This window comes from Drosophila novamexicana, unplaced genomic scaffold (assembly GCF_003285875.2).
Source record: "Drosophila novamexicana strain 15010-1031.04,08,12 unplaced genomic scaffold, DnovRS2.1 tig00000008-arrow-pilon, whole genome shotgun sequence".
Taxonomy (NCBI): Eukaryota; Metazoa; Arthropoda; class Insecta; order Diptera; family Drosophilidae; genus Drosophila; species Drosophila novamexicana.
The window spans coordinates 6,204,170-6,217,070 of NW_020824765.1; the positions used below are offsets into that span (position 1 = coordinate 6,204,170).

Here is a 12,901-nt window from a genome sequence, read left to right on the forward strand (position 1 = left end):
ACAACAAGAGAAGCTCGGAAAATTGCCAAGAAACACTCAAAATACAAACCGCAATTTGATTTGTTTTGTGCGTTTGGTTTTATCGTCCGTCCGCAAGTCGACAAAAAAATTAAAAACCGAAAAAAAAAATGATACCAAAAATTACCAGAGCTTTGTACACTTTCGACTGCTGCCAAAGCCAATTGCTATTTGGGCTTAGTGTGTGGAAATGTCAACGGCATAAAACGGATAAAGGCCAACACTGTCAGACCTGTGTCTGCCCCCTCGTCCCCCTGACCGGGACCTAATACAAAATGTGACAGTTCACGTTGTCGCATGAAACTGTTAAGAAGCAACAACATAAAAGCCAGGGCGAGATTTACCCAATCTCAACGCTCGGCGACGCATTTCAAATGCGAACTGCGAATGGAAATGGCCAGTGGAAATGGTCAGTGACGGAAGACGAAGCAGCAGCACAGTGCGGGGCAATGGGAAATGGAAAATGGACATGGGAATCGATCAATGGCACTCGTTTAGCTGTCCTTTCGGCCGCAAATAAATTGAACTTAAATAGGTGACGTCAAGGACATTAAACGTAATATGGGCTTCAGCCATGGCAAAGGTATGTATTGAGCGCTTTGGTAGGCAACAACGAAGTCCATTTACCCTACCTTTCAGCAGTTTACTTTGGCGCCAACTCTTGTCCATGCTTTACTCTAATTTTGTTTAAACAATTTTTTAAAATGTTTCGTTTAAATACCCAACATTCAAGCAGAGGTATCCGGGCAACATGATTTACCAAAGAAACACATTGAAAAAGAAAAAAAGATATAAGAGAAGCTAGCTCTAGATGAAAAGTCTTCATAATATGTATACATCTACTTTAATACCCTACTTGCTCTTAATTAAAATTGGAATTTAAGAGAAAAGCTGTTGAGCAGGACTTTTCATCTTATAAAGTAGCGATGTAGCTATTTTTAATGCCCTACACTTTCGCGCTTTTGTTGTCAATGGCAAATTTATTAGAAGGAAATGGCCACGGCTATAAAATAAGGGCCTTCTCTAAAGTCTGCATCCCCAGGCCATTTCAGTCATGGCAAATTTATTTAACAGAAAATACTTGAGAACGGAAATGGCGATTAGAAAATAACTTTGAATGTCAGATTGCGATTTGCGATTTAACACACTCCATATACCCTACACATTTATTCAAGTGATATCCCGTTCCGGATACCCTACAAAACTTGACACACAATTAGGCAATTAAGAATGTAATTAACATTGAACTCCTAATACCCTACACACTTAAAGTATGTCCTCTTCAATGCAAAAACATTTCAACAGATAACTTTACTCTTCTCCCATCGCTGGCTTAGGGTATACGCCAGCTTACTATTCCCTAGACAATAACTGTTTGACTTTGATTACGTTTCGAATCCCCAAAGAAGAGCCACCAAATTTGCCACATCCTGCGCAGCATTTGATATCGACTGCGACGCGACGTCGCCTCTGTGTCAAGTGTGTCTGGGAGCTGGGCTCAAATTAAGTGGACTGCCCCGAATAAAAACGAAGAATAAGAAGAAGAAGAAGAAAATTCCTTTGCCAAATTGTGGGACACCCGGCTCCTCGGCTTGTTGTCAACTTTATTATTTTGATTTTGTTGTTGTTGTTTTTGCTTTATTTTGCTTTTAATAATATTTTCACTTTGATGCTGTGGGCCACTTTGGTCAGCGTTTGCCCAAGTCTCCCGCCTACGTCTCCGTCTCCATCTTCGCCTTTCTCTCCATGTGCGCCTGCGTCTCTGCGTTGTCTCAGCCTGTGTGTGTGTGTGTATGTGTGTGTGGGTGTGTGTTTATGCGTCGCATTACGGAAGTTGACAATTTAATTTTATGTAGTGAAGGACTGGCCGGATCTTTGGTCGTAGACTACGCTCCCACAGTTGCCACAGTTCGCATTTTGACGGACAGATACTAAACATTTATTGAAGTCGTTACCGTTGGTGCCCTTTTTGGCCCCGAGGTCGACTATTCAAAGTGCTTACTCAAGCATACACTGGATGTATTCACTTGCTATTCGTAATCGTATTCTAATTTGCACGTGCTTGCAATTTGGCCCAAATCCAAACGCATTGCCAAATGCCCCCGACGTGTGTGTGTGTGTGTTTGAGCCATTGATGGTATAAATCTTCATTAGGCGCACGGCTCAAGCCCAAACAGCTCAGACACAGGCTGGCGGTATTCACATGCCACCGCCTGCACAGTCACACGCAGAGATTCGCTCATGCCACTTGCCACATGACGCACTTAACTTATGCTCTTTATATTCTGCGCATTTTGCTGACTTTTCCGTCTGATTTCACACACACACACAAACTGGCGTGAGCACAGCTCAACGGCTTTACAGATATAAAAACTTGTAGTAGCATATTTGTACCTTATTTATTTTGCTTCGCATAATTTATTAATGTTGCGCATACTTTCATTTTTTCTGAGCCCTGCTCTGCCTTGGCTTTTCATACTGCATAGTCGCATAAAAATATTAAAAGGGAGGATAAGGCACAAGTAAAGGTAGTCCATAAAACATCTTAAATAAGTTTGCAATCAAAATTGAATTTGGAATTTTATAAATTTCGCATTCATTGAAAACATTTGCTCTCTGGCAAGTACATTGCTTAAAGCTTTACTTGCTTAAAAGCTGCTAAAAGCTCTTTACCGTAAAGGTTTGATTGGTGGAAAGCTACTAAAAGCTTTTTGAAAAATAGATTGCTTAAAGCTTTACTTGCTTAAAGGCAACTAAAAGCGAGATTTATTAGAAATTTGCAAAATTTGCTTGTGCTTTTGTTGATTTTCCATTTCGCAGATTAATCTATTGCCTAAGTGCCACTTCCAGCTAATGTCAATTGCTCTCTTACGAGCACATTACATAGTCAAGCTGTTTCGTCTGGCATTTGCTTATTTTGTTTGTGTATACAAGTTCTAAATATAAGTCAGAATCTCTCCTATCTCCGCTCTTTCCTTGCAATCTCTCACTCTTGGTAAATATAAAAGAAGACGCTGACAATGTCGCCCCCGACAAGTAAGCCCCATCGCTGAGGCGTCATTTATTGACAAAAAAGCGAATGTTGATGCCTCATTTGATGAAGTGGCATAAAAATCAGAATTTGATACTTACTGACGACAGCTCCAAAAGTTACGAAAATAGAATTTGAGTGATGAATCGCGAATGGCAGAAAGAAATGTATGTATATAAATCAAAATAAATAAATAAATAGGTTGACTTCAGTTAAATTTGGGAAATGTAAAGAAGATACTGGACAGAATTGTGCACCATTAAAGGGTATACAGGTGCGGTTAAACAAGTGGTATTTAATAAGAAAACTTGCAAATTCCAGTTGCTATGAATAGTTTGTTGTGCGAACCTTTTCAAATCAGCATAAAGCACAATTCCAAGATTTTATTTAATATTAAGTAAACATTTTTATGAAATTCACAACCTGCCCTTTTGAATGAAAAGCAAGAAAATATAAATACTAAAGAAAATAATGGAATAGTTTAGCTAATAGCAAAGTAAACACAGGTCAGAAAAAAACGAATGAAGACAAGTTACACAAATTTTTAAATATATATAAAATATGTGGCCTAGAAATACTTTCATACGAAAGCCTATTTTCCGAGCAACCATATAATTATATATTATTACAGTTTGTTCCTGGCCTGCAGATACATAAGAAAAATTTTGGACATAGCTGTCGCTAAGTTTAGTCAAGATATGTTGAAGCACAGAACAGATTTCCAAACCAAAACTTACTTAAGACGTATTCTTCGTATATATATATTACAAATGTACTTCAATAGGCTTGTTAATATCTGCTTTTAACACCCTCTCCCAGCATATAAACTTTGTAATTAAATTAAAATTACTCTTGATAATATGTTCATCTCACTTACCACTTCCGGTTTTTTTTGCAAACCAATTAAATTCAGCAATTCCTGGAAAAATTAAAAGAAAATTAATTGTAAAAATATATATTATATAATAAAATGTTGTTTAACTAAGAAAAAAGTCTTCATATATATGGCTTACTGCATTTTCCAGGTACTAATTAAATTTCTAGATGCCTGAAAAGTGCTGCTCATTAGCCAAAAGTTAAAGCTTGCTAAAGTTTGTTGACCAACACCGCCCTCCACACCTGCCCCCACCAACCCCTCCGCGCACTCACGACTGTGTAAATGTTTTCAAAAACAATTTAAACTATGCAAAAATTTGTCCAGAAATAACAAAGTGCGAAAACGTTGCTTAACATCAAAATCTCCTGCCAGTTGGCCAGCTTGCGCAGCGTTGCCAGATTGTGCAATGCCCAAAGTTGAGCACTTAGACACGCATTGAAATCAAAATAAATAAAATTAAAAGCAACAACGGCCTATTGGCAAGCATGCTATGCCTCTCTACTATGTTGTGATGCTGCTTCTCGACCCGCTGCTGCCTTCAGTTGGCTGCCATTTTGCCAGATAGAAAGCCAATTTTATGACTTAACTTAAATAGGCACTTTACTTTACTCTTAATGCCTTTTTATGAGGCGCAGTTAGTGGCCCGTTGCTCAAGTGTTGGCGGCTCCAGCAGCTGTTAGTTTTTGTGAAGCCGTCCCAACCAAACGCCCATCCAGCTACAGCCGGCCATTAATGATTGTTAAGAGCGCAACTCAGTGACGCTTTATTGTTAAATAAATGGCAAATAGTCGCTAGTTGCAGCTTCCGCCACACGCACTTATCTGATTTTACACTGAGCCAAAAGCTGTTGTCATTGTTCAGCGCTTGACTGTTGGCCGTGCTGGGCTCTTAATGTTAACGTTCAATAAAAATTATGACAGTCGCAAAGTTAAACGCTCTGGCGGCCATTTTGTGTACGTGTGGGGCGTTAGGGTGTGTGTTGAGGGCGTGCCTCAATTAAATGCTGCCACATTGCTCATGCTATTTGGCCTCCAGTTCATGGCCCGGGGCCAGTTGACGCATTTACACAAAATTACCGCCAAGTGTCAAATGCAAACGTTTTGTTTCAACAATATTTGTAATAAAAACAGCAACCACTACAACAACAACAACAACAAAAACAGCGCTATTTTGCAACAACTTTTCCGTTCGTTGCGCATACTCAAAAACTTGGCAGCGAGCGTCAAGTGTTTCCGGGCCACAAAAACGAATGTTCACTTCGCTTGGTAACCAAAATTTTCGCTAAAGTTCTAAACCAAATGCTGCGGGTCCAAGCAGTGGGCGTGGCACGCACACACACACACACAAGCACACAAACACGCATACAACAAATTGATAAATTTTAAGCATTTAATTAAAACTTTTCAATTTGCCTCGCCGAACTAAGTAACGCGCGTGGCCAAATGCATTGCACCAAAAATTATTTGTGTCAATTGTTTTGTGCCCTGTTTTAAATTACAGCCAAACCGCGAATTTAGTTAACGGCGACAAATAAATTACGTGTACAGCCGGCAGCGGAAATGTACAATGGCATATACGAATACACAAGTAGTACATATATCATATATAGATATATGCTATGCTTACCAATAAACGCAGTAAATATACCATATAGATGCTTTTACGATTTTCAATATATTCAAGCATATTTATATCTTGCATCTAGTTTGGCTGAGCTCATTTTCTGCAGCTGCATTTGAACCAAGCTCTAAATCAATTTAAAATAATTATAAGCAAGAAAGAGGTTCTAGTCGGGAGCTCCCGAATAGGGGATACCCTGAACCCTCTTCTTCCAACATCAAATGCATATATATATTCTATTTTAGAAGCTATATGTCAAGTTTGGTGACTCTAGCTCTTATTATTTACCAAAATTGCCCAAAAAACAGGATATCGATCTCGATTTTTATCGATTTCTTGGAAACAGAGTAAATTATCGATTATCGGAAACAAACTCGATCTGCGCGGGAGCTAGGAGCATCTACATCTAAAATTTCAAGCCTCTAGCTCTTATAGGTTCTGAGATCCTTGCGTTCATGCATACGGACGGACGGACGGACGGACATATAGACAGACGGACATGGCTAGATCGACTCGGCTATTGGTGCTGATCAAGACCATATATACTTTATGGGGTCGGAGATGCTTCCTTCTGCCTGTTACATACATTTGGATTTTGCACAAATACAATATACCCTTATACCCATTTTTAATGGGTTATAGATTAAAAGATTATGTATTTAAAGAAAATGTAGTAAAAAATTGGGTTTTATGCAGTCTATTTATTTGGTAAGCTGTTTGCACAGAATTATATTATTTTGCTGTATTCAAGTGCTTAACGTAGTTAATCTGTATGTAAGGACATTGCATTTTATTATTTTATATATTTTCTATTTTAATTCGAATAAAAAATGCAATTCAAATAAAGTCAATATATCTACAAATATGTGTATATATATTATACATATATTTATTTATATAATATATAATTTAAATATCAAATGAACTAAAATAGCTGACAACAGCATAGATCATATTAAATTTAGCTATCGTTTCCGCATTTAATGTAATTAATTGAATATGTATAACAATTTATTTTGAATTGAACCAAAAGCTAACATTTAAATCGTTTTTTTATTATATAGAATAACGTAAAATTGTAAATGCATAATTTGAACATTTTCTGTGCACATTACGCATACGCAACGTGCGCGCAGGCAGCAAAGTTTAATTATTGCCAGACCATAAGCAAATGCACACGCAACACACCCACACACACACTCACACACACACGCATATGACAAATCATTGTTGTACAACAAATGCGGCGCAACTTTTGATTAAAATGTCATGACAGACTCTCACACACACACACACGCACACAAATAAATACTGACTTGGCTGCTTGCATATGCAAAGTTTGGCGCATGCCGCAGCGGTAATAATCACACACACATTAGACACACACGCACACACATGCAGCTGAATGCTGTGCAGAAAAGTCAAATTGTTGTTGTTTTGGCGCAAAATGTTTGCGGCGCTTTCAGTTGATCCAGCATCTGCATCTGCTGGCATTTTTCTTGCACCTCACTGAGTTGACAATGCGCAGCGCTTGTAAATCCAAAACAAGCAACCACAACGAGCCACAGCAGCAGCAGCATCAGCAGTAGCAGCAGCAGCAGCAGCAGCCGCCGCCGCATCAGCTACTCGTTGTGAAAAATTCAATTACAAAGTCGCCCAACTGCAGCCAAGGAATGCAAAAAAAAGGAGAAATCATTGTTATCTACGTTTTGCCAAAGTTTAAATACCCTGCCAGCTTTATAATGCAAATAGAGTCAAATATTGTTATTGTTGTCTTGAACAAAATTGGACAGCTTCAAAATTAAATACAACAAAATCAAATTTACGATTAACTTTCCATTTTGTTTAATTTTTAATTTCTGAGTTTATCCATGATACAGAAAAATAATTTTTTTTTTGGTATTTTGTCGATTTCGTTTAATATTAATTGTCGAGTTTATCCAAGATACAGCAGCAGAAAAATTGTTTGTATTTAAAATGAGTTTCGACTGATTTTTATATATGATTGGGTAGCTGATATTTAATAAAATTTATTTCATATATAAAGAGCATAATTTAGTTCCAAAATATAAGTTTTGATACTTAGTTTCAAGGAGTCTTCGAAAAAGTCTTTTATATAAATAACTTTCGTTTGCCTATATGGTAATTCGAACCGACAAATTTCAAATTATATGCTGCCTACCACAAGAAAATAGAGAATGGAACCATGCATCTTAGAGAAACACACAGGGAGACGAGCAAGTCTGCATGGTTAATACAGATGCAGCGTATATATATATATATGCGTTATGGCTGGAAAGAAGGAATCTCTTCAGTGAGTTGAAAACTTAGTGCCAAACAAGCCGCAAGCATAAAAAAACTAAAACTCACAGAATAACAATTCGGTATGTTTTAATGCATTACACAGTTGGTAACAAAATGCAAACACCCAAGTGTTAGGGTAAAGCAAACTTTTTTTATGGGATTTGATGCAGATGCAAATTCAGCAGCGGCAGACAGTTGCGTCTCTGTGTTATGCGGTCGTCGTTTGTCCCCAGCAGAACTATGCGAATTGTGAACTGCGAACTGAGAACTGCGAACTGGAAAGCGGCAAACGGCAACTGGCAACTGGCATCTGGCGACTGAAAACCGTTGGCCAAATTCTGTAAGCAGTCACGTGCGAACGTGACAAAAATGCCACGATGATGCGCCATGCTCTTTGGCCAAGTTGCCGACTGGGCCACAACCAATGGCCATAACCAGAGACAGAGGCGAAGGCACAAAGCTTGCCTCGCATTGTTCACACACAGCAGTTGGTTGATTGCTGTGAGTGTTTGGGTGTGTTTGTGTGTGCTTGTGTGTTCCGCACTTCATATTACACTGTTTTCTTTGGCCCGAGCTTATGGCAAAGGTCGAGCCACAACAATGCACAGAGAACCGCAATACGATATAGTTTCGGTGTGGGCTGTAGGGGGCGGGGCCTGCTCACATTCAAATGCGAGCTCTGCAAATTGCTGTGAATTATGCGTGCAAATAGGATGTCAATTGATGCAGTGCTGACAATTGTGTCAACATCAGCTGCAGCTGCAGCAGCTGTTTTTTTAATGCACAACCATTTTATACAGCTTTATATATTTATACATATATATGTTGACAATTTGTATGCTATATGTGTACATATGTGCTAGTGTACACTGTCAACATGACAATGTCATTTTAATTGCTCTGCATATATATATATATATATATATATATAAATATATTTTTTTTCAATTTTATTTCTAAACACTTTTAGGCAAATTAATTGGAAAATTTTCATGTTATCTTTTACACTTGCAGACAAATCTGGTATACAACATATTAAAAGGCCATACTCTATGAAAAATTAAACTGAATTTTGGTACACAAAGCTAAATATTTATTATTTTCATTTATATATCCTGATCAATATGTCCGTCCATCTTATGAATGTGTTGATCTCAGAGGCTACAAGAGCTGCAATTTTCATAGTCCTGAATTCTAACTATCTTCGTTTAATTCAAAAATATCTAATATCTAAATAGAATTTACCTAAAAGCAAAACAGCATATCAAACTATAAATATTATTCTATAAATTTAAGTATTTTTTTTTTTTAGTTTCATTGTTAAGTTTCTTAAATGATAGGAGTTAGTTTTAAATTTTATTTAACTTAAATTTGCGAAATTAATTAAACCAATTTTGCTAACTAAACGCAAGCAAATGGAATTTGCATGCATTATGTTAGTTAAATGTTAAAATAAATAAATGAACCAAAATCACATCAAATGCCTGCATTCAAAATGTAAAATTCAATTCGAAATTATCTCTCTCAGAACTATATGTAAGCTGTTTAACTCAATTATAGAAAATCAGAGAAATTGTCAAAGTGCTTATTAAATAACTTAGAAGAGATTCCAAACGTTAACAAGAGCTGACATTTTGCTGAACTTGCTTTACACTAATTAATTTTGAATAAGTCGCAAAACAAATTCCAAATTTAATCAACAGTTGGCAACGCGCCCAACTAAATACACAAAGGCAGGTATGGAAATATTTATTTAGGGATAGTTGTCGCAGGAAAATGTTCAAATCTCATTGTGGAACAGTGTGGTTTAGAGATGCGTGACCAAATTAATGCAAAGCAATTGAGATTTGAAATTTAACATTTTGGCTTAATTGACATACAGCAAATGCCAATCAAGGACGAGCACACACACAAAATCATCCGCATCCGTTTGCCCAACGCAATTATGTTTAATTGTAAAATATTATTTGGTTTACACAAATTACGCACGGCAAATGAGTTGCATCGATGCCGAAACGTGTTATGTGGTTGCTTTAATGGCAAAACCAGCCCCAATTAAGCGCCCATCTCCACCCACAATAAAACTTAATCAACATGGAATATAAACTAAAGCAGACCACAGACACATCAAGTGCGTCTGTGTATGTGTGTGTGTGTGTGTGTGTGTGCCATATCTCTTATTTTCCACATATTTATATAAATGAACATATTTTTGCCAGTCGCAACTCTTGTGCAAATATCAAATACTAAGTGCGCGCTTATTTGATTCATATAACCTAACAAGCGGCCATACGTAGCAGGCATGTCCAGTTGGAAGAAGAGCTGTTTATGTTTCCTTATTTTCTAAAATATAATTGGGTTATATAATCATTTAATATTGATTTATTACGTGCTCTGCTATTGATGTTACTTAAGTGGATTACACGACGTATACGTAATTGACTTTAAAGAAACTCTTGACATAACATTTGAGTGCGAAATATGTTATAAACTGTGTGTGGGGCGTATACGTAATATTTCAACTCTACTAGGTGGTAATAAATAACTTAATTATGTTTTATTTCAAATATTTATTCTCATTTAATTTTTAATAAGCAATTTCCTATATTAAAATGACACAAGTCTATTCTAAGAAAACAAGTAAGAAATATTTTAGAATATTCTGTATTGAAAACTCGATTTAATTTCAGAAAAATAAATAAATTATGTTCCATTTGTTAATTGATTTTTTTTTTTGTGAAATTGCAAGCGTAAATGAACTTCGCTCTGTTCTAAAATGCGCATTATTCTTTTATAATTTACTTGTTTGTACACATTTTCCTTTTTTTTAAGCAAATGTGCCAAAATTTGTCGGGAAAATACGTGTAATAAACAAGAAGATATTTACATGTGACCGCGGCTGACATTTTTGTTATTGTTTTCGTTTTGTTGCTTGTGAAGACAGCAAATTTTCATAAAATTATGCGCAGATTTTTGTTCAAATAGAAGCAAGGCTTGTTGGCGGGAAAAGAGAGCAAGAGAGGGGTTGGTGGGCAAAACGCATCATAATATTCTGCTAAGCAAGGGCACCTTAATTAGCTGTGTCATTTTATGCAAATGATTAGAGTGTGAGTGTGGTGAGACGGGGGCGTGGTAAGCCCGCCCGCTGCTAATGAAAATCCCAATGAAAGATATTACGTATACGCAATGCTTATGCGCATTCAAATTAATTGACTTCACGCTGTTATTGTTTATCCAACGACAGACAACAGACAGCGCATATATTAACACATTTTAAAATACTTCTCTCACCCTGCCTTTCTTTCTCTCTCAACAGGCTACATGGCAGCTGCGGAAGAGGCAGCAACAATGGCGCCAGAGCACAGCGCGACGTCAGGCAGCAGCAGCCCAAGTGAGGAATTACAGCTTCATATAAATCAAAATTTAATTATGTCGCCAGCGCTCGGCTCGAGCTTTGCCGCCGCATCGGCGGCTGCACTGACAGCTCCACAGCCCTCCATCGCCTCCTCGTTAGCCACCTCATCCTCATCCTCGTCGGGCAGCAGCATAACAAGCTTTGACTCCAACAACTTGATCGATGACAAGCGCCTGCCACAGCCGCCACACCAGCAGCAACAGCATCTCGAACAGCTCCAGGTGCAGCACCAGCAGCAGCAACACTCACGTATTCAGGCCAAAGATACGGCTGGCCCATATCCAATACCTGTGCACAGGCCCGAGCCCGTCGAGAATCATCTGGAGGCGACGCACGGCATCGATGGTGCGGATAATGTGTTCGGCACGCCCATGTACTTCGGCACCGAGAACTCAACGGTGGTGACTACACAGATTGGCGCCACCGCCCACGTACCCTGCACCGTGCACCACATTGGCGAGGGTGTGGTAAGTAAATATACCCATTGTATTCTCGCATAGTCATGCTCCTCTACTCCATCTCATGGCGCGTTCACGTTGTCGTATCTTGTACCTGTGCCCACAAATGAGTCATTCGTGCAGCGCAGTTCACATTCATTCACCGCACTCGTTGCCATTGTTTTAATATTTTATTTTAAATCAATTTATCAACTTCTGTGTTTGAATTGTGGCCAGCTTCACTTGGTCTCCCGCTTTGCGTTTACTGCGCTTCCCACGTCCTCCTGGCGCATAAATTAACAAAGTGTCATTCACAATGGCAAATAGATCGCGCACAATTCCACTTGACGTTTTAATTGAAAATGAAAATCTATAAACCGACTTTAAAATAAGTTGTATAAAAATGTCGAGGAAAACCAAAGCCCTATTCATGAGAAAATATAAAATAACATTGAAAACGAATATTGCTGCAGGTAATATTTGAACAGCAACGAAAACTAAACTCGGGGATAATACATTTACGAATAGATTTCTGCAAAATAGAGTTTGTATTTTGCCGACATAGATATAAGATTAAAAGTGCACGGGGTCATTTCTTGAAGTATATATATGTTATACTTCTTACCTTTTTATATATTTCCTTATAAACTTTTTTATTTAAATTCTTATATTATTAATATATGACAGTTACGTATTTCGTATTTATACTTCAAGGTTTGTACATAAACTAATATATCAATTATCCAAACCTTATAAGAGAAATATAAACATTTTAAATAGATACTTTTAAGCCTGAAAGCTATCTTCAAGTTAAATTGCAATCTTTTTCCATAAGCACTTTCCAAATGCATCGCATTTTATTTAGCTTTAATGGAATCAGCATAAGTTCCTCTTATGGCAAATTCCAATTTATTTACTAATTGGAAACCATGGCACATATTTATGTGGACCACCCGCCAAGCTGACAATTTCAGAGAATTAATTACACTTTTTTCCCCTGCTTATCGAGTGCACTTCGAAATTATAACGCGTCACAATAATGAAGCACAACTAATATTATGTTACCAACATATGTATAGGTAGGTATATATATATACATTTACGCATTATCCACAACAAGCATACGTCATTATACACACCTCACACACATAGACACTTACACATATATACAAAGACAGGAGCGAGCAGAGATCCCACAT

The 12,901-nt window shown here is 37.5% G+C and overlaps 1 protein-coding gene across 1 annotated transcript in view; it reads left to right on the forward strand.

The window, feature by feature from the left end:
• Window positions 1-12,901, forward strand: part of LOC115759754 — a 45,232-nt gene that overhangs the window by 14,426 nt on the left and 17,905 nt on the right. The window contains exon 2 of the mRNA XM_030700801.1: window positions 11,167-11,732. Within this exon, the coding sequence (XP_030556661.1) occupies window positions 11,172-11,732 (561 nt within the window). The 5' untranslated portion in view covers window positions 11,167-11,171. The remainder of the gene's footprint in view (window positions 1-11,166; window positions 11,733-12,901) is intronic.